The sequence below is a fragment of the Homalodisca vitripennis genome, chromosome 2 (genome assembly GCF_021130785.1).
Source record: "Homalodisca vitripennis isolate AUS2020 chromosome 2, UT_GWSS_2.1, whole genome shotgun sequence".
Taxonomy (NCBI): Eukaryota; Metazoa; Arthropoda; class Insecta; order Hemiptera; family Cicadellidae; genus Homalodisca; species Homalodisca vitripennis.
In genome coordinates, this window is record NC_060208.1 from 146,373,444 (window position 1) to 146,397,399 (window position 23,956).

Here is a 23,956-nt window from a genome sequence, read left to right on the forward strand (position 1 = left end):
TATAATGGAATTATTTTTCTTCTCAAATTTAAAGAAAAAGATTTAATCTTTGCTTACAGTTACGCTAAAGACTGCCGCACTGTACTGATTATTACCACACAGTATTCTACCACACAACCTTCATATGGATGTGAGATCTATTGTTTTATATAGTGAAGTATTAAAGAATACTGTCTTTAGGAAAGGTATCTCAGAAAGTTATAACAAAAAATATGTATAACAAAAAAAAACTTAACTAAACAAACACTAATGGATGTTTAGTTTACACTCCCAAACTTTTAGATGGTATGTTTGTTTAGGAACTAAGATCTTAATGTTTCATAAATAATAGTCAGGCCAAGTATTTCACAAAATTTATTCATAAAACTATGTACAAACTTTAGATTGACAACAGTCGTTTTCTGTAATGAAAAAAAGTTGTCAATATTGTAAAGTATATGCATCTGAACATCGGATATGACTATGTTTTGCATTGGCAAACAATCTGGAAGTTATAACAAATAAGTCAACACGACTGACAAAAGAGTACACATACATGCAGTTTAAAAATTTACCAAAATCCTAACATTACTTAAGCATAATGAGAATCACAAGCCTACAAGCAGATGTTTCTAAAGATTTTTAAAATTATTTTCATAATACTTCTTGTATTACACTAAGAGTGTTTACACCTACACTATGTACGGTTTTATCATAACATACTAAAGAAACATACTTCAATATACATATTAACAATTTAAATAGAACAATTCCTTACATACATAAATTAAGAGGAAATATAAAATGTACAAAAAATTACATACATGGTTATTATTAGAATCAATATTTCAAATACATGTAGTAGTTAACGTTCGATCTTTACATGGAGACATTAAATGCTGGTTGTATAGTACATGTTGGACGTGGAATGGGAAGTTCGGTTGGTGACACTGGTGGCCACAGCTGACTAAAGCTTGTTGTGGCATGACTGGCAGCAGGAACTGCGGTAGTATTTGTATTTGCACAGGCGTGCCTGCACTACCAGATGACAGTTGTGGAATTTATCCGAACACCCAGGATCATCTGGAAGCCAATATACTAAGTCACATAGGTATTGCATTTTAAACATACTTTAGGAATTAAAGCTAGTTGAATAGAAATGCTTAGTCATGAAGAAGAAATAAAATATCACCTAAAATTAAAAGAGAGGTCAAACGGCGTTTGGTGCAGCGGGCTTATTACAGTGTCAGGGACTTTGTTGAGTGCTCTGATCAGACAAGTTTAATCTCAGATGAAAGTCCACCTGTATAAGCTTTAGTTTAACAAACACTTTAGTGCTAATTTAATTAGTCTGACTTAATGTTTTTATATTAATTGTTATGAGGTTCATACTGGAACATACTGCTCAGTCACATGAGGGTATGTTCTTACACTGTGAAAGAGTAAGTCATCCTCTCAAGCTAAAGAGTAACTTCTCTAGTCTGAGTAAGTCAGTCAAAATTCTTCAAGTCAATATGCAAAGCATTAGACATAAGCTTCTTGAATTAGAGCATTTATGTGAAATTAAAAAAGTTGATGTGATTTGTGTTTCTGAACACTGATTAGTCACGGATAAGTTGACATATATGTGCATAATGGATATTTTTTTCTACAGGAAAGTAAAGAAAAATGGTGGATCAGGTATTTTTATCAAAAAAAGTATTAAATTTTAGTTAATTGATTAAGAGGAGTTTAGTTCAGAGTTGAATTTTGAAGTATGTTGTATTAAGTTAGTTGAACTGAATATTATAGTTGGCAAGTTTTCTTAGATCTCCTCAGGGCAACATTAACCTGTCTTTCATTGAAAATGAAAACTGTTCTCAGAGGGTGAGCCCTTGTTGCTGTTTGTGGCAATTTCAACATTGAAATGTCAATAATGGAGTCTCATAATTCAATATATTTTTCAAATTCACTAAGATCACCTAACCTAATGTGTACTATTAGGTACTATAAGGTCCCAACTCATGCTAATTCTTGTGTAGACAATATTCTTGTAAACTGTTCTGATAATCTATATGAAACAAATAAATTGAAGGCCATTTTTCAGACCTCCAATCCAATATTATCAATATACTTACACATGTAAGTAAGCATAGTAGTTCCAACAGTAGTAGTAAAATTGTTTTCATAAAACAAACAAAATAAAGTTAGAAAATGTATTGGGATTTGGCAAGGTTGAAAAATATCTTTGGGGTAAAATAAGTGTTCAAGAACTATTTGATACTTTTTTAAAGAAATATATTAATCTATGGTGTTTTTACTCACCTTTAATTAACAAATTTTAAGAACCCAAAATGTCACAAAAGTAAGAATATACAATGATATAATAATAACTTAGTTAATGAAAGAAAAGTAATGTTGAATGTTTTTAATGTACCGTATATAAAAATCTAAGAAGTGGTGGCTCTGAGCAGATACAGTTGGTTTATAATGCTTACATAGCTTGTAAAAGAAATTACAGGTCTAATTTAACACAAGCCAAATGGCAGGCATGTGTAGGTTTTATTGCAACAGCTCTGAACAGATGTAAAGCTGCTTGGGATATGATCTCACTTAAACATTCTCCTGTAAATCCATATGAAGTAACACTTGATCCAGATCAAGTTCATAGCTACTTCTTGAGCTCTGTCACTAAAATTTCAAATAATATTCCAGCCACTAATACTTCAAATTTATTCGGTAACAGTCCTGTTTCGCCAGAATCTTTTCATTGGCAAGCAATCAGCCCTAATGATGTCAGGGTAGTTTCAAGGTTGTCTAATTCCAAAAGTATGGACTATTATTGGATGTCTAATTTTATAGTAAAAGAGGCAATTCAATACATAAAGAAACCACTACCATTCATCTTCAGTAAATGTATGAGGACTGGCTACTTTTCTGACTCCTTGAAAATATCCAAGGTCATCCCAAATTATAAAAGAAGTGATAATCTTTTGCCCAAGAACTATCATCCTATATCCATTGTTCTGATATTCTCAAAAATATTAGTCACTAATGCATGATCAACTTTCATCACATTTCGGGCAATACAATCTTATTTCAGAATCTCAATCAATTTTTAGAACCTCATTTCAAAAAGGTAGATCAACTACATCTGCTGTAATGGAAATTATAAATCACACTCTTGATGCATTATAAAACAATAAATCAGTAGCCCTTTCATTATTGGATTTGAGCAAGGCATTTGATTGTGTTCCTTTTGCTTCTATCTTGGAGAAATTAAAATGCTACGGTGTCACAGACAACTCATGCAAAATTGTTACTTCCTATCTAACCAACAGAATTAGTACGTTTCAATTAAGGGTTATATTTCATCTGTTCAAAATGTGAATTTGGGAGTCCCCAAGGGTCCGTTCTAGGTCCTTTTTTTCTTTACAGTTATAATTAATGGCTTGCCAATAATTTTAAGTGTTGATTCCATAATTTATGCTGATGATACCTCTCTTTTCTCAAGTAATAAAAATCTATCAGATTTGATGGGCATTATGAATACAGCCCAAAATGAGGCAATAAATTGGTTCTCTTCCTACAAACTGCACTGCAATGAAGACAAAATCCAAAATATTTGTGTTAGCTTAAATCAGAATCAGCATGCTACACGATCAGTGAAACTTAGGTATCTTTATCGACTCAGCTAACTTGGTCTGACCATATTCAAAATCTCTGCAAACAAATTTCTCGTGTCAGTCATTTGCTATGGAAATTAAGAGAGATTATCTCTGTGGAATATTTGAGGGTGATTTACTTTGGATTATTTCAATCGCACATTATATATGGTTTTATTTTATGGGACGGTTCCACTGCAGTTTCAAAAATTCTGCTAATCCAAAAAAAGGTAATAAGAACACACTGAAAAAGCAGGCCCTTTGGATCACTGCCAACCTCTGTTTATACAACTCAAAATTGTGACAGTTAACAGTCATTAACCTTTACATTTATCATATATTAATATTTAATAAGATTAATCTATATCAGTTTTCCACCAGACAAGACATTCACTCCCACTTAACACGAAATAAATGTAACTTAATATTCCTCAGCACAGATTAGTAAAAACTGGCTCCTCACATAAAATAAATTGTGTATCATTTTTCAATAAGTTACGTGATTCTGCTCAGATTGCTCCACTCAACAGTTTTAAGAATAAATTAGTTATACGGTTGCAGAACATTTTATACTATTCAAGAGTTTTTAAATAGCAATGTAAAAATAACTTTTTAAAATAAATAACTTATTGTAATCTAACCTACCTCAATTATATTATTTTATAAACTATTGACAAAATACGTATTGCATTGTAATGTATTATTGTTACTAAATATTGTACTTGACTGTGCTTATTTCATATTGATGATCAATGGCAATAAATGATTTGATATGATTTGTTATTTTGAATCATCTAATGTAGTTAACTATTACATATTACTATTGACGCTATTTTTCAGTGTTATTCTGTCTGTAAACAAAGAATTTCTGATTTCATGACAAATAAATGGGTTATACAAAGGTGGTTTTATACGCCAGTGACTTTTAAAATTTCCTTTACCTTCAAATGCAACAGTACTGCAGTCAACTGTAATCTATCCATGGACAACTTTCTAATTTTGAGCAAGCTGCGTCGTACAGTTGGTGTTTGATAGCCGTTCTAAGCAGACAACCTCGTGAATTTTCACGAAAATGGAAAAAAGTAAATTTCGTGTACTGATTAAACATTACTTTTTACATAAAAAATCCATCACTGAGACTAAGGAAAGACTTGATAAATACTACGGGGGCTCAGCACCTTCAATTTCAATGGTTAAGAAGTGGTTTACAGAGTTCTGTTGTGGTGGTACCATGTTCAGTGATTCTGAACGTTCAGGTCGCCCAAAAGTACAGTCACGGCCACCAAATAAGGCGGGTGGGTGGATTTGCGCTGCTGCCACGTATGGGACCAGTGAAGCGGAGGAAGGTCGAGAATCGGTCGCTCTCGGGCACAAATTGGCAATGCTGTGTGCACATTGTTGCTTAGTCCAAGCATCGCGCCGACGCTGCAGCTTCCACACGCCACCCTGCCAGTGCCAATCGTATTGTACTGTCTGACTAGTTAGTGAGTGTAGTTACATACTGAAAATGGAGGAAGCTGGTAGTTCACGAGAAAATGAAAAAACACCTGTGAATAGGAGACGATTAGAGGGTATTTAAAAAAGTTATTTAAATAGTCAAACTAAATGTGTTGTAGTTAACGTTCTGAATTTTCTGAAAGGTTTAGCTGATCCTGGTGTTCTTGGAACAATTAACTTCAAGAAAAGTCAAGAACTTACATCAAAAGTGTGTGGATTAAGTCTCCGTTCTGTTCAACGATGTGTCCAGGAACAAAAATTGTCACCAACATGTGATTTCTCGTCCCCAAGAAAACAATATTCACAAGAGAAACAACTGACTGTTTTGAGTGACTTTGATTGTGATCTGGTTCGAAGAACAATTTTGGAGTTTTATGACCAAGGTGAGTTTCCAACAGCTGAAAAAGTGAGAATAAAACTTCAGGAAAAAATTTAATACAAGGGAAGTGTACGATCAACTAGGAGGCTATTGCACACTGTTGGGTTTAAGTTTAAGAAAGCAAACGATGGTCGTACATTTTTGATGGAAAGACAGGACATTGTGGTTGCTCGTGCACAATTTTGAAGTCAAATGAAGTCTGTACGGGATGAAAAGGTTGATTGCGTGTATCTAGATGAAACATGGGTAAACCAAAGTCACACAAAACATTTTATTTGGCAGCATTCTGACAAAAGTGGTGGTTTGAAAGTGCCAACAGGGAAAGGTGGTAGAATAATAGTGTGTCATGCAGGAAATTCCAAAAGATTTATTCCACAGTGCAAATGGGTTTTTAGATCTAAAACAACCGGTACAGACTATCATGCTGAAATGAATCATACATAATTTAAGAAGTGGTTTTGTTAAGATCTACCTAAGTTTGGAAGAACCTACAGTCATCATTATGGACAATGCATCCTACCTCTCTGCACAAATTGACAAAGTTCCCTCATCTCACTGGAAGAAAAGAGATATACAAGACTGATTAAATAAAAAAAAATATTGATTTTCTTGACAAGGAAACTAAAGCGGAATTACTTGTAAAAGTGATACCTTTTAGACAACACAAAAAATACAATACAACAAATACAAAAAATATGTAGCGTTGTCATGGGGCCATGAAGTGGTGAGGTTGCCTCCTTACCACTGCCAGTACAACCCGATTGAACTTATCTGGGCACAAGTCAAGCGAGAAGTTGCTACAAGAAATAGTACTTTCAAATCAGCAGATGTTGAAAAACTCACTTCAGAAGCTATAGATAACGTCACCGCTGTCGATTGGGAAAATTGTGTGAGAGACAGTGAGAATTTGCAGTCTGACGATTGGGCTAAAGAAATTGTTACAGATGACATAATGGAACCATTTATTATACACCTTAGAGACGACTCATCAGACAGTGAAAACAGCGACAGTGACTGTGACATTGACAAAGATTAAAAGCAAGTAACTCGGAACCACCAAGTGATCAAATCAACCACGGACTGACATATAATTTCACTGTGATTATGTAACCGTAAGTACTAACAATGTCACTTGTTTAATAATAATTACTTTAAAATGTTTCTTTATTATTTCTATTACTACACGTGTTTAAAATGTTTATATTTAAAATAATTTTGCTAAGGAAGGCAAAACAGATTGTTTTAAGCATGGTTACTTACACTAAACTTAAAATTTATTTAATTTTCGCTATGGTTACAATACATAGTACTATAGTTGAGTAATGATAAAAATAATAGAAAGTAAAGTATTGCTATTAAAAAAAAGTTGAGTAGAAATTATGTGTATACGCACGGCGCACGCATCGCTCTGTGTGTTTGATTTCAATAACTTAGGTTTGCACGCATTTCCCAGCGAAGTTAGTAAACTTAGAAAAATTTGTTTGGAACAAAAAATAAAGTTTATACCTTTTTCTAAAACTTTGCCAGAGGAAAAATGTTCCTAACGAAAAAATAAAAAACTTCCTCGCTTACTGAAATGTTTAATACACCATGTTAATGAATTAAAATTGGTTTGTAGGTATTTAGTATTTCAAAATTACATTTATGTATTTACATACAAAAATTATATACCGTTATCATCAGCGGTCTCTCCTGAAGCCAATAATACAATTTTCATCTTTGTAACTTGTAAGATGTCATCAGAATCTCAGGAGAAAGCAAACAACATCATACTCTAAAATGGATACAATTCAGGGATTATTCTATTTCACGATGTTTGCACAATTTGGCAATGGCGCAATTCCACCCACCCGCCTAATTTGGTGGCCCCGACTGTAGTGATCACGCAGGAAATCGTTAATAAAATTCATGGAATGATATTGGACAATCAGAATGAAAGTGCGTGAGTTGGCTCATGCTGTAGGTATCTCGACTGAATGGCTACATCACATTTTACATGAATATTTGTAGATGATAAAACTCTCCACGAGATGGGTGCCACAATTGCTCACACTTGACCATAAGCGCAAAAGATTATGTGACCACATCAAAAGATTGTTTAGTGATATACAGCCATAATCCGGACGAGTTTTGGGGCCGTTTTGTAACTGTGGATGAAACATGGATCTGTCACAACATGCCAGAGATCAAGGAACAATCGAAACAGTGGGTTGCTCAGGATGATCGTGGACCAAAGAATGCCAAGTGAGTTTGTCAGCCAACAAAGTCATAACTCCAGTATTTTACAGTCTGTCCACAAAATGAGATGATCTTTTTCTTTGAGGATCTACTTGATCATATTGATCTACTTTTGTGTTCATTTTGTGGAGAGACTCAAGTTCTGGGCAAAATAAAAACTTTTTGATGATGTGTTTGTTTCAATATCTAGTAGGGTAATGCTTCTTCAAAACTTTTCATCACTAGTTCCCAGAGGTGGAGCATTCGTATTTAGATTCAGATCAAGCACTTAGACTTATTAAGGAAAGATTGAGGAAATAACAAAACATCTATACTCCTCAGGAGTATAGTTGAAGTTACCTATCAAAATGGTATGTATTCTCAAGTAAAATATTCCCCATCCATTTTACCTGAAGATTTTTACATTCCAAGACATTTTCAAAACATTGGATCCATATCCAAAGGAAAGCCAGACAATCTAAATGAACAAATATGCTTCATTCTGGAGAAGGATAAGTGATATGAAACCATCATTAAGCAACAAACATTTTAAGAAGATTATGAAACACCCAAAGTATGCTATAATGACTTGGATTGCAGATATTAATATTCAGACATCCAATACGATATAAAATATTTTTTTATTAGTAAGCTCAGAGTGAATATTCAGTAAAATTTATTACTAGATTTTTAACTATTAAATATTATCTGGTTTGTCTTAAATAAAATTCACAGTTCTGAATTAAAATAATGGATTTACTTTAAATTGGCAAATTAATAAGTTCAATGTTTCAGAATTTTCATCACTCTATTTTCCACAAAGAATTGACAAACCGTTTAGTAATTTTAAAAGGTCCTTTGGCAAGAAATAAAAATATTAATCAAATATATCAAACTAAAAATCAGAAGTCTCTTCTGAAATAAAATAATAAAGTTTTCAAATAAAAATCAAATACCACTTGGAAATAACTAAAATAAAAATGTTCACTTCTAAGTTCACTCAAAATTCAAAATAAAAAATCAAACTTTTCTTTCCACTAGTTGCACCTTAACTTTCAAGTCTTTGAAATTCAGATACAACTCTCTTAAACAATTATTAATGTTCAATTAATTTCCAATTAATAATTCACAATAAAACAGTTCCAATTAAATATTAATAAATTACTAAATTTCCAAATTTCAATTAAAGTTATTAACAAAGTTCAATTTTAATTCACTTTTCTTGCAAGTTTGAACCAAATGTAACTTGTCATGATTCTATTGTGCTCTATTGTTCATCGTGAATCAGTTATGCAGATTGCTCTGTAGTTTCTATAAATTTAATTTTTCCTATAAAAAAGACAACAAAATTAATTTAATATCAGATCTGGAAGACTATTTCAATATAACGTACAGTAAATTTGGTGCGTACCTCAAAATCCCTCGTGGAAAAAATTGATAAACACAGCGCACTGTAATCAACTTGATTCACGATTAATTACCAAAAGAAGGGCGAAAATTATGAGCTGGCGGTTTTATAGTCCCCCTTCCCCCCTTTCTCATGGACGTCAGCGGCATTCTCTCATTGGCTCAGCCATATCCAACTTAAGAACAATAGCCTTCTCAGATCTAATGTAATTGCAGTACAAGACAAGTTCTGATCAATTCAAGGCAGTGAACCGCCTTCCTAATAATGTAAAGTTACCAGTACTAACTTGCCAAAGGATTACTTATTCGTTTTCTCACAATCTAATTAAAATTAAATCCCAATATTTCTTTCCCAAAATTTTCATTTAATTTGTTTTGATTAAAAAAATCAACCAATGTAGCTTTAAAAACACTACATATGCTTAAATGCATTTTAATGTTATAACTATTGTTTATAGCCAAATATAAATGTTTACCTGGCACTAATGTTCTTTTATCCTCTTTCGATTTTGTAAATATACTTTTTTATAAAAAAACTTGTTATTTAGATCAGGGGTGCCCAACCTTTTTTACCCAAGGGCCACATTGTAAAGCCTTTATGGCCAGGCGGGCCAACATCCCAGGGGATTTGGAACCCCAAACAACTGAGTTGGGTAGGGGTTACGTCACCGCACCGCGGGCTGTGCCGTGCTTTACGCGCGCTCTATTCGCCAGCCGGCAGCCACCACCGTAGTCAATGAAATCTGTCTGCAACTACTTTACTTCTTTCAACACTCATACTCCACCAAATGAATACGGCTCGTTCTACGTGAAATCGGCTGGACTGCTTGGTTCTCAAAATTTGTATTTATTTAATATTTCAAATGCTTGTAAACAAATTTGGTTGTTTTGGCAACAAGGCGGGCCACATAAAACTGACTCGCGGGCCGTATCCGGCCCGCGGGCCGTAGGTTGGGCAGCCCTGATTTAGATTATTGTTAGATAAAGGAGGTAAGTACAAATTAATATTTTTTTAAATAACTAAAGACAATTATAATAATTCTTTGTTTCCATAGAAACATTTATACACTAGTTACAAGTGTGGAAAAAATCTGCTCCAAAATATCAATTACCTACACTAAAAGTTCCATTAATGAAACTTTGAAGACAAATTACTCAAACACTTACCTACTTTTGTTACTTACTTCCTTCATACAACTCACCCCTTCAATTTTCAGCAACACAAACAATGTTAAACTTAAAATATTTTTACACCTTTTTTCAGTAAAATTATCAGGTATATAATTTTTTTTTTAATATGATTAATACATAACGTATACAATCACATTGTAGTTTTTCTTGTGAAATGTTTACTTGTTGAATAAAGTAAAAATTACTTTTATATTTGTTCTGAATAACCTATAACATTATTCAACAAACTTTTGCATGGATATTATCCCTTACCAATTCTTTTAAACTAAACATCTATAAACTTACAACAAAAACTGAGGGAGATTTAATGTTGTTGTTATGGGACTGAAATGTATATACTCACCACCATAACCAGATCTTAATTAATAAACAGTTTTCTAGTTTTATAATTTTATCAATATTTAATAAATTTAAGATACAACTAATATTTTCACAATACAAAAACTTATAATTTCTATTTTAAAACCAAAATACACAGTACAAAAGGTACAATGATGCACTTTTTTATTGCCACAAGATAAAATCTGAAAATAATCTGTTAATCTCGTGAATGTATTAGGTAAGAAGGAAGGATACTGTTACCACATTTCAAGTTTAAGGGGGCAAAATAGAAAAACAAAAAGTTTAGTTGTATTTTTTAGACATCCTAAATATATTTCTGTTATTGTCATTAATCTGTAATAAAGAAGGGTTATTTGACTTACCAATCTAAAAATTATACAGACAAGATTATTTATTATTAAGTGTTAGCTGTCCCCTCTCACCAATCTGGGCAAAGGAACAAAAATTAAAAAAATACCAAGTATACTTAGAGCTTTTGATTTTATTTTTATTATTTAAAAGCAATAATTACTTTTTATGCCTGTTAATGCATGCTTAGTAAACATACTAAAATGAAAGAAACACTAAGCAATTGTATTAAATGTTGATCCTTTTAATAAATACAACACTATCAACATTCATCATCCACTAAAATGTAACTGTTGCTTTTTCAATCTACAAAAATGTTTAAATTTAAAATTCTCATACGGATTATTAAAAAGGTTTATTTGGTAGTAATTATTTCACCTTCTACTCCTAACACCAGGTAGGAGTAGAAGCAACCCACCTGAGATGGAAGGTGGGGGTGGCTGTTGGGGTTGATCTCCTGCTTTCCCAAAATGACTGTCACTGTCACTCTGTGTAGTCTTTTGAGTTTCAGACTCTACATGACTACCTGCAACAGTCATAACGCCATTGTTAACATAAGACCAAGTATAACAATCAACATTTATGTTTAAAACTTGTTTGTGGGTTATACAGACTATATAATATATTTCCTTGACATATGAGCTAACCCACATACATGCAGATTTTTACTGTCATAAACGAGGTGTTCAGAAAGTCCTGGAATGATTAAATATTTTTTAAAGGCTTTAAGATAGAGCTATAAAACTTGGTACAGACTTTCTGGACAAAAAAAACGAATTTAACACATATTCAGTGACCCACTACTTCCTCAGGAGTACGGCCCTCAAGAAGTCAGAAGAAAACACAAGTTAGTATCAATTGAAATGTATATATAGGTTGGTATGCACATCAAATTAAAGGTCTTTGTTAATAGAGTACAATGCCACAAACTTGCTCAAACAGACAACCGAGTCGGAAATGGCACCCGTTAAGATAGCCTGAATTTTCAGTTAAGTGATGTAAATAATAAACTAATAATGCTTGAATCATTGTCATTTCATCCCTAGATTATGGCCATTGTAATTGAATTCAGCAATTATCAATTGTTCTAGTTTTACCTCTGAATAAATTAATCAAACTACCATGACCTTAGTTACGTTTACCTAATAATTGTAAATTCAAGCCATTTTTGAACGACTATCATTTCCAGCTCGGTTGTCCGTTTGAGGTCAGGTTTGTGGCATTGTACTCTAGTAATAAAGTCCTTTAATTTTATGTGCATTCCAACATTACACTAACATTTAAAATTTTCTTGTGGGCCATACCCCTAAGGAAGTAGCAGGTCAGTGGTTATGTGTTAAATTTGATTTTATTCTCCAGTAAGTCTGTACCAAGTTTTGTAGCTCTATCTTAAATCATTTCAAAAATATTTAACCGTACCGGGACTTTTTTAAACTTGTATGTTTTTTCTTGTGCCTTGTTTCATTAGTCTCATCATCGATAATGTTGATTCAGTGTCACTTGTGTGCAGTACAAGATTTTAACTTTCAGCAGTTCTAATAGTTGTCACCCCAGAAGTCAATAATAAATTTTGACAAAATAAAAAATGGAAAACTTGTTTAAAGCTTGATTATAGTATGTTCCAGTTGAAGATTGTGTTTAATAACTGAGTGAGATGTGTTGGGGAAAATGGCAGTCACAAATCTTGTTTAATTGATCAAGTTTTGTTTATAGTCTCAATGGTCAGACACTGGCTGTAATAAAACGCTTATTCATCAAACTAAATTAAAAATATACTGTGGATATTATATTTTAGCTTATTTAATAATTTTGCTAAAAGATATTGTCATCAAAAGTCTTAAGAATGTCATGCCTTAGAAATAATAGTGTAAAAAACAAGGTGTATGCTTAATGTTTTAGGAAAAAGGTAATGAAGCATAATGGATACATGTCAAAATAACCGTGAAAGCGAATATTTGGTGCTACTAATATAATTGTTATTGTTATCAAAAGCCTGACTCCAATAGTTACTAAACATAACTGAAATAGTTATAAATCAAAAATATATTGAGAACGTACTGAATTGTTCTATACCACTAAGTATAAAAAGAACTTAGAACCAAAAATCAAAACAGTGAAGCAGACTGGCAAAAATAAACAATTTGACTTCTGATAAAATTATATTCCATCATTAGTATAGAAAGAATCAAATTATGTATAAAAAACATCGTAGACACTGACATTTCCAATAGTAATTGAATGTCACTGTCAAAATTAACCACTACAAGAACAAATCAAATAGCAAACCAATAACAAAGTCTGATCATCATACTTTAGCAATAAGTCACTTATTTTAAACTATGATTCTAACCAGTACCAAACTGGAGTATATTGTGTACTGAAAAAAAACTCATTCTGTCTTAAATGGAATATCAATATCTAAGGCCATTGCTTTGAACCTTAAACCACAAGAAAGATTCCAGGTAGTTACCAGAGGCTGCTGAACACTTGTGAGTGTTACAGGATCTACGGGAAGGGGGCTTAGTGAGATCTTGACATCTGTCTGAGACATGCTGACGCTCATCCAGACATCTTACCTCTCGCCTTTCTACACCAGTGTCACAGGACCTGGAACACTTCATGCCATAATTCCATTAAAATTTAATTACTTTAAATACACCTTTTAAATATTTGGATTAAAGACTTGGTATTTAAATTTACTTGCTTAAATTTTGCAAATGATTGTTCTGTTGTAAAAAACCTATATCCAAACATAATGTATTGGTAGTTAAATTATTTCTTTTTGATTACAGATAATATTGGTATGGATTTTTTTTATCACTTCAAAAACTCTAAATTAAGCAATAGGCTGAAGTGAATTTAATTTAATTAAAATGAATTGCTGAAAGTGTTGCGACATTATGTTGGTTATTATACAGTTGACAAGTTTCTGGGCAATATGGTGATATAGTCATTGTTATGTTTTCATATTTATTTATAATAATTAATCAAGTTTACACATTAATACAAGTTTCTTACTAATAACTAAAATTGTATTTTATTTAGACTTGCTCTTTGTCCACCATTGTTTGATACCATTTTAATTATAAAGCAATATATTTTCATGTATCTTTGTACACACTCACACACACACACCTGCATCCCAAATTATAGTGGTCCGACTGTCACGTGGTATGAGGTGACTTCTGTCGACCAATCAGGCGTCCAGGACGCGGACGAGAAAAGCCCTCCGAGGCTTCTTCTACAGACTCCGTATCGCTCGGTCGTACATTAACACCAGCTTTAACTTAGTTTGGGTCGTGCCCCCTTTTCTTGTTCTTTATGAACCTTTGAGCCATTCTATGGCAATTAGAAGTCTTGCCACTTCATAGTGTCAATAATTGTCGTCAACCCCTTGCCGGACTTTATCTTGTTAACGAGCCAAAAGTAACTTTGTCCCTGTGGAACACCAGCGTTCGTGAGTGAACCGAGGACAGTGTCTAGTGAATGTGGAATCTTCATCCATCAACAAGAATTCCAACAGTGCAACGTTCCTTGGAAGCAACCCAGGTCGAACTGCAATTAACCCAACTTCATTTGTGTCAAGGTATCAGACAATGGACGGTGCAAGGTAACAGTGCTTCATCATTCTTATGGTCCTTCGTAATTAGAGACAATTTTCTCCTCAACCAAGATTTTAAAAGCCTCAACTAATTTCGGACATTATTTTGGACATTTTTTAATAGAAACGAAAACTATTTTAACACACTGTATTCTTGATTTAATTGTGTGTCTTTTTTCTAATACTATGTTCTTTGATCTTATTCCGTATTTTTATTTTTCCCCATTTCGTCTAACAATTATTCTTAGAAAATCAACGTATAGGCTCCATCTGCTCAGCTATCGAAGTGTGAGTTTAATATTAGACATTTTATTGGTCCTTCGAACATAATTTAGGTCCGCCGAGCCAGATATTTAACATAATTTTGGTCCTTCGAGCCGGATTTTCATCAGACTATGGATAAATAAACTTTATTTGGTGTTGGAAAATAAGACATTGTGTTTCCATTGTGTGAGAGGCTAGTATTTGTAGCGCCAAAAGTTAGCGTCCCCAAGCGATTCGCGGCCATCTTGAACTCTCCCACTACTCTTACATGCACACTACAACTGTCTACGCATTGTTTGTAAACAAACATTGACACATCTTATACCTTACATCCATTGTCCACTACATTGCATTACACTTGCAACATTTATTGTTTTGCCAACTATTGTATCTCATTTGTGATTGTCATAATTAAGTAAGAATTTATTATGAGAGGAAATTGAAATATCTTGTATCAGTGTTTAACTACAACGTCTCTGGAAATATTGTGTAACCAATTATCATTTGTGATTGATGATTTTTATTGTGTATTGTTTATTTGAAATATTGTTACATTATCAAGGGTTAGTTAATTTGTCATAATTGTTATTGATTATAATTTAGTTAGTTATTTAGTTTGCTGTAGTAATTTCATATTGTAAGTTAAATATTCACTAACCAATCATGGCTCCAATCAAAGTCAGTACCAATCAAAAATTTATATACACATTATACACTGATTAATTTTTATACATTTGATATCAAATTATCTGTATTTAAATTTAGCAGCTTGTGTTAAAAGTGTTCATAATCTTATGAGGTTTTATGTCACTAAGCTTTAAAAAATGCAACTGTCCACTATCTTGAAACACTTGATAAAATAATTTAATATTAATGTTTCTCTTAATATTGCTCTAAAGACTGCAAAAACAATAATTGTACTATTTATTATCTTGACTGGTTTCTGAAAAAAATAAAAAGACACATGAGGCTGTAAACTAAGGATATCTGACCCATGTTTGTGTTTCATTTTTTGACTATCTTTACTTGAAGAACAAATTCCCAAAATATCTCTGGAAATTCTGTAAATACCATATATAAAGAACTAAGCTAGTAATTTAACTCAACTGTTAAATTCGTATTTAAGAAGCCATACTTGAAATCAAAGACGGATAGAGAACTGAAAAAAACAGGATGTAAACACAATCAACAGATGCCAGTAACAGTGACTCAAATTACCTGTGACCAGTCAGCAGTGTTAGTACCACTCAGCATCACAAGGCTCCACCTAACAAGGCTGCTCAGTGGCCAGCTTCTCTGTTGCTACATGATCTAAAGGCAATCTATAGGTGTCAATGACAGTGACTCAAATTACCTGTGACCAGTCAGCAGTGTACCACTCAGCATCACAAGGCTCCACCTGACAAGGCTGCTCAGTGGCCAGCTTCCCTGTTGCTACATGATCTAAAGGCAATCTATAGGTATCAATGACAGTGACTCAAATTACCTGTGACCAGTCAGCAGTGTACCACTCAGCATCACAAGGCTCCACCTGACAAGGCTGTTCAGTGGCTGGCTTCTCTGCTGCCAAGCAGTGGTCCTCATTGATGATACTGACATGTCCCTGAGTCTTGGAGAGGCACATGACACTTCTGCTCTGTCTGCCCCATCCACAGCTCACCGTGCACTGGGTATAACAAAGTATTATCGAGTTAGTGTTGGATTAAGACTTCATATTTCTTATTAATAGTTTGATTCATTTGGGGTACAAAGGTCAGTAGAGATTATTTGACAGTGATAATCACGATTCCAGTAAAAACCACACCACACTGATTTTGAACTGGTTTTCTTCCAGTTACGATTGTTATTAAACTCAGTAAAATTATTGTGAATATAAAAATCATTACTTACTAAGGATTCATTTTTTAATTTGGTTATTATCAATTTTTCAATTCATACTATGTTGCTTGAATTGAACTATTTTCATTTTGATAGTTTATAAATTGGTTTTATGGGTAACCATGATGACAACAAGAAAATTGCAGAATACGTAATTTGTATACAAACTGCTAACAGCCATATGACATTTTTAAATGTGATGTACTAGCTTAACTACCCCAATATCATATTTTCGTGACTTGGCATTTAGACTTTTTTATACACTGCTATGGAGCCTAACTTAATGAACAAAACATGTAAATGTATCAAGATATTTTGGGAAAAAATTTTATCTGTAAACTTAAAATTTTTCTTGAGACTTCATTAGTAAATACACAAGGGTGAGGTTTATGATGGTGCGTGACTGTCAACATATGGAATTTGGCTAAGCATCATTGAAGCCTTAGTAGGTGAACACAATTTCACTTTTGTCTCCTGGGGGGTGTAAACATTTTCTTCGGTATGTCTATCCATAGGACATCTTGAGAATACAGTAAGTTACTATAGCAATATTGGGCTATACTTGAAATTTTGGCATACAAGGTCAGTGAATCCTGACACCGCGGTGTGCCATACTCCTACCTTGTTGAATTAGACTTTCAAGAGACCGGATAAAAGTTTATGCTATCAAAAATGTTGAATTAAAAATGTTGGAATTATCTAAGTTTTACTGTACGTCTATAAAGTTGGTTGGACATAAAATTTAAATAAGACTTATTGTTTAGGAATTGAAAATGCAGGGAATAGAATCACTTTCTATTTTGCCACTTACGTGTTGTGTTGATAATTACACATTAAAAATAACTATAATTGTTATAATATTGTTATAAATAAAATATACTTATTTACTTTACTACTTCCTTTTATAAGTTTCACACAAAGTAGTAATTTATTTTAAGACCTAAATTTTTCTCACGCGGAGTCCCACAGGGATCAGTATTGGGTCCAGTTTTATTCATCCTCTTCACAAATGACTTTCCTAACTATATACAAGACTACAGTAAAGGACTTATGTATGCTGATGATACAGTTTTATTACTAGGGGAAAAATTACCAAACGATCTCAAAGTAAACGCATTTATAGCACTTAACATGGCGATTCAATATTGCCATAGAAATGAATAATTGGTTGTCAATGAAAGAAAAACAAAACAGTTAGTACTAGGAAAATACAAAGAGGATACAGGGAGGCTGACTGAACTAGAAGAAGTCACTTCCACTAAATACTTTGGTATAACCATAGACGATGACCTTCCATGGACTTCACACATTGATTCTTTGTGCAAAAAAATCAGCACAGCACTGTATGTAACACGGCGAGTGAAAAGCATAGGTGACTTAGTTACAGCAAAAGTTGCCTATTATGCACTGCTTGAGACACACCTCCGATATGGAATCATAGTATGGGGAGGCACCACAGCAGAAAACATACAAAGGTTACTGGTGCTGCAAAAACAAGTTATAAGAATTCTGGGAAGTCTTCAATACAGGGAAACATGCAGGGATTCCTTCAAACAACTTAGAATACTAACTGTTGTAAATGTATACATCCTAGAAGCTGTGATGCATGTTCACATCAGAGCACCAGAGGCAGCAAGGACCTATTCACAAATGCATCAATATAACACAAGACATGCATCTGATTACTGCCTGCCTCGCCATAGGCTCACAGCAACTGAAAAGAGTCCAAGCTATACTGGCACCAAGATGTGGAATGCTCTTCCTGAAGACTTGAAAATGACGGACCAGAAACACTTCAGACAAACCCTCAAGAACTGGCTACTGGATCGACCATTTTACTAGCTAAATGAATTCTACGGAAGGAGGACCTAAGACCAACAAGACAACTAGACCTAATCCTTTATTTGTTGACGCAATTACTAAACTTAAAGTTTATGTAAATAAAGATGATTTGACTTTGACTTTAAGATGGGTACTAATTTTCTATATCACTTACGATAATGAAAATGATTTGTCAAAAAGCTTTATTTTATTTAGAGTTTTAAAATAAATTTAATGTTATTACAACTGAACTAATAATAAGTGTTACATTCCAAAAGCACATTGTACATGATCTTGATGTTTTCGAATATACTCAAAGCTTATCTCTGAACTTATAAGCAGTTTGTTTCAATACTTAAGTTCCTGTCCCATCTGGGTCTTGTGATGTGGTGATGTGATTAATAAAAGTGTTGCTGTATTTGTCTACAGTACAGACTGAGATAAAATTGAAATAGCAATCAAGGCTGTGTAGATGAAATACCTTTTGTGGTTGGTCTGAATGTTCATTGAGCTGATTGCAGTGGATGTGGGATTGAAAGGAGCTACAATTTAATATTCTTTAAGTTAATTATAGTGTGGTAGATTGGTTATTATTCTATAAAGCTCTGAAAGGTCATGGCTTTTCAAGATTAAATATATTCATAAAACTCTGGAGTGTACCAGTTGCATAAGAAATACATTTTGTAGTCCCTATTTTGTAAGTGAGACATAGTAACTTGAGGGTTAGATGCTCTGGAACTTGAAACGGTTTTATCAGTTTAGATTTTTTTTATAATGACTTTGGTAATGGAGTATAACAATAACATATGAGTTGTTACTGTATATAATTTTTAGCAGTAGCTTGTTTTAAAGAAGGCCTCATATTTTCATCAAGGGTTGTATGCTTGAACCTGAAGCCTGTTTTAGACACTTGATTTTTTAGTTCTTATACTGGCCATGTGTAGGTGACCAGTAATATAAGGTCTAGGAATGAGTGAAAGCCTTATTAAAAACACTTCGGACATCTGAAACTATATTAAATGTATACACAATAAAAAACCTCCTTACATGACCCCAGGGGCCAGTGAACCACTGACTGCCACATAACTTGTCACTGGAACAGGCACGTGAACTATCAGGCTGTGTGTCGGCAGCACAGTGATGCCAATCCCCAGCTGAACAGTGCACCTTGCGTGTCTGCACCCCTGTTCCACAGCCTTCGGAACACTATTGCATAACAAACATATGGATAACATATACTTTTTGGATAAATTTGAGTAAGTTATTAATTATAACAGTAACTACTTAGTTTATTTTAACATGAGATAACATAAAATAGATTAAATTTCTTATAGATATAAAGACATTTGTTCATTTTCAACAGGCAGTAAGTACATTACAGAATCATTGTATTGATCTCTAGGGAAATAAACTTGATGAATTATGAGAAATACTAAATACGGCACAAACTAACATTTATGTTCCATCATTTTTCAGAGTAATTTGTTATTTCAGATCTCACACTTCAAAATGGCTCATTATAGTATATTGTTCACCCAGTTTGTGTACTATAATGTGTAAGATAAAAATGGTACCATATGAATTTTGGTGAAAATGCACTATTTATTTAAAATGAAGTTGAGAACTTTATTCATTTAACAAACATAAATCATTTCATCCAGGATAATGCAACTATTTACAATATTTCCTTTGATATTAAATGAATAGAATTTTCTTATTACTTTGAAAAAAAAAAACATGGTACAAACAAAATTAAATTTTGCTGTTATTAACCTGTTAATCATTATTTTGAATAAAATCAAACCTGTTGTGTCCACTCTGTATAAAACCACAGGGGCTGTGTCGTGTCTGAGGAGTCAGGGGCTCCCACTGCAGGATGGGACTGGCAGGGGCCCATATCACACACTGACTCAGCGGGTGGTCGATCGGCTGGGTTACAGCCACTGGTGGGGCATGTAACTGACCTTGTCCTTACCCCCAGTCCACATGTTGCTGAGCACTACAAAATAAGTAAAAAAAATTGTGAAAATAGTCTAATTGGTAATTATTCCATTAAATAATTGTCTAATTAGTACAAGAAAAATACTCAAAATTTATTTTACAAAACAACATTGGACATGATCTTTTAAATTCAAAAACCGTTCATAACGGTTTACAACAATATAACCCTTTTTGTTGAAATAAAATATAAATTAATTGAGCATAATGGATATGAAGAAGTACTCTATAAAAATTACCAGTGTGATTCATAACAATATTTCACTTTAATAAGGTGACCAAACTAGAATAAATGGTTGTTACATTGAACCTTATATTATGTAACAATGTACACCTCAGATTAAATTGTTTTATAGTTTAAGTAATATATTTTTTTCTTTTTAAACTATATTAATTAAATTCTTAGATGGGTACATCATTTATTAGTTTATGTAACAAGTCAAAAACGATTGTATACCTTTGAAATCATATACCGGTACATTTGTTAGATAACTAACACAACTGATAGATGTGTTATTTTAAAGCAAAAGATTTTTAGGTTGAGTCCAAGGTTTCATTTTGGTTTAGAGTGGCTGCCATTGGTGATGTATAAAACATCCCATCGAATATCAATACCTGGTATTGTATATTAACATAATATTTAACACACACACACACACACACACACACACACACACACACACCACACACACACACACACACACACACACACACACATATATATATATATATATATATATATATATATATATGATATCATGTTGTATTTTGCTGCCTCAGTTTCTAGAGTTGTGCGTGTGATAAATACACCTCCAAACACTCAATCTGAACACTGTTTGTGTTCAGCATTGTTTTTGTCTGCCTCTATCTGGCACAGAGTTTTCTAAAAGCAATGCATAAATTTAGAGATTTTCTAAATTGGAAATCTGGGTACTTTGGGATTATACCGACCACACCCAGACATGAATCGTTATTTCACATTTCGTTTCTACTGATTACTAGATTAGCGTAGAACAATATTTCGTCAATATAAAACAGGAATTGTCTTATCGCAAACACCTCCCCATCCTCAGACAGAGGTCAAAGTCGAGCGTCTAGTAGATAACGTGATTGCAGAGTCTCGCCGCCCGTTCAGCTGGTGCATCGCTTTGTTGTACTTCCGTGTTTTACCTCTACATTTCTCCAAACACAAAAATTCAACAAAAACAAACATTTACCAAACTAAAATTTTTATTAAAAAACACTCAAAACTTGTTTTTATTCTTGATCACATTCCGCCACCCAAAATGCGAGTGCCTCCGGCCATCAGCGCGGGCTTCGGCAGCACCTTCGGTGCTGCCCCGCGCTGATGTCGACGAAAGAAAAACATCCCTCGAGATAGTACCTATCAGTAAAATATCAAATTCTAGAGGGGCTAATCAGAAATATAAATTAAATTGTAATGGAAAGGCAATGATGTACCGTGCAAATCACGTGATGCCGCGCGGCCTGCCGTAATCAGGATTCTCGAGAAAGATAAGATAACAGCGACAACAATACCGATCACAATACCTGGAAATGCTTGTAAGTTTGTAATTTTGTAATTGAAGAGTTGTTTTTTTCGTTCTATCATGTTTGTTTCTATAAATTTCTATTTTTGTGTTCTTCATACTGGTGTGGTCGGTATAATCCCAAAGTACCGAAATCTGTTATAGTATTGTTAATGTGCTTAAAGTTTAACGTTTATATGAAGTACTTTCAAAACTGTCTTTTTAATGCCAGTCTCATGAGATCGTAAGTCCCATTTATTTTATTGGCAAAACATTACCTAACATGTTTAATAACAGCCTAATCAAAACACAGGTGACCTGGTGATTTTACATAACAAACAGAGACATCCAGTTTCAACTCAACAAATCTTTTCTGCTATGTTAAATTTTACGCTTGCTTGGAGGATCTTTTCAATTTGTAGAAAAAAAGTCTTCATTAAATAAATAACTGTTGCTGCTGTGTTTATTTTCATAGAGTGAGTAAGTATGTTCTATGCCAGTGAAAATAGCTATTTAAAACATATAGTTGGTTGGTGCTGTCAGTGACTGAATTTGGTAACTGAAGAGTTCCATGTGAGTCAAACTAGAGAAGTTTAGCTGCAAAATGGCTCTTATATCACCTTTGTAAGTTATCTCAATAAATTTGAAATGAAATGAAATAGGTTATGTATTGTTACATATTGAAGAACTTGTAGTTACTTCTAACTCATTCTATATTTAGCTATTTATATCTGCATTAGAATTAGTCCAGTCAGGTAAAACAATTTTTAATTGTTTTGAACAAATAAATTTAATAAATCTAAAATGTAATATATAAAAAATAAAATAATTTATATGCTCACTTCACTCCAGAGGCCCATGTGCCACTGGGCATCAGAAGGAGGGTAGTCAGTACGGGTCGAGTCGAGGGGGCAGGGAGGTCGTTGACAAGTTCGGATCCTGTGTAGTAGAGGGGAGGGGGGAGTAAGACATGCTCCATCAGCCACAGTCATGATCAAAGTTGTTGTGATCTCTTGGCGACAGAGGATTTCCCGAGTCTGTACTCCCTCGCCACAGGTCACTGAGCACTCACTCCACTCTCCTCCTACCCACCTAGAGGACAATTCTCATGTCACAAAGGTGGTAGTTTGCACAACTTAACTCTGTTTCTTGAAAATAATATGATAAGTTAGTAATTTTTCATTTTATTAACCAACTATTCTTGGTAAATAAATAAAAACTTGTTGGAAGTAAATATATATATTTATATTTGTTTATTTTTATGTAAACAATAAATATAGTAAATGTGATTAGGGCCAGTAAATACAGGTAAATAAATGGGTATGTTATAATAAATTCCTATGAAGAAGAAGTCTTAGGTAGCAAACTTACTCTGCCACACACGGTTTAAGATTGCATCGGACACTCTGGGGCGATGGTTTCTCGAAAGCAGCGCATCGTCTTTCGGTCACAGTCAGCTGGTTGTGCTCTCTTACACAAGCAATCACAGCCGTCTGGATCCCTGGGGATGAATACTATGTTAGGTGAAAGAGTGTAAATAAGGCAATAAAGGGATCATGCCCCTTAGGACGTTTCAATAACTGGTATGTACTCTCTTCTTCAGGTGTCAAATGTTAAACACAAGCATTAATAATAATAAGTTTTGTCGCAATACACTATTTTTAAAAGGATAGAAAGATTATTGACAATTGTCATTGTTATGAATTACAACAGAAACATGAGGTTTCAATAACTGGTATGTACTCTCTTCTTCAGGTATCAAATGTTAAACACAAGGATTAATAATAATAAGTTTTGTCACAATACACTATTTTTAAAAGGATGTAAAGATTATTGACAATTGTCATTGTTATGAGTTACA

At 33.4% G+C, this 23,956-nt stretch overlaps 1 protein-coding gene across 1 annotated transcript in view; it reads right to left on the minus strand.

The window, feature by feature from the left end:
- Positions 1-339: 339 nt before the first annotated feature.
- Positions 340-23,956, minus strand: part of LOC124354856 (thrombospondin type-1 domain-containing protein 4-like) — a 167,417-nt gene continuing 143,800 nt past the window's right edge. The window contains exons 8-15 of the mRNA XM_046805615.1: positions 23,467-23,596; positions 22,938-23,187; positions 20,373-20,567; positions 19,616-19,774; positions 16,356-16,535; positions 13,475-13,619; positions 11,423-11,530; positions 340-1,062 (exon numbers count right to left, since the gene is read on the minus strand). Of these exons, the coding sequence (XP_046661571.1) occupies positions 947-1,062; positions 11,423-11,530; positions 13,475-13,619; positions 16,356-16,535; positions 19,616-19,774; positions 20,373-20,567; positions 22,938-23,187; positions 23,467-23,596 (1,283 nt within the window). The 3' untranslated portion in view covers positions 340-946. The remainder of the gene's footprint in view (positions 1,063-11,422; positions 11,531-13,474; positions 13,620-16,355; positions 16,536-19,615; positions 19,775-20,372; positions 20,568-22,937; positions 23,188-23,466; positions 23,597-23,956) is intronic.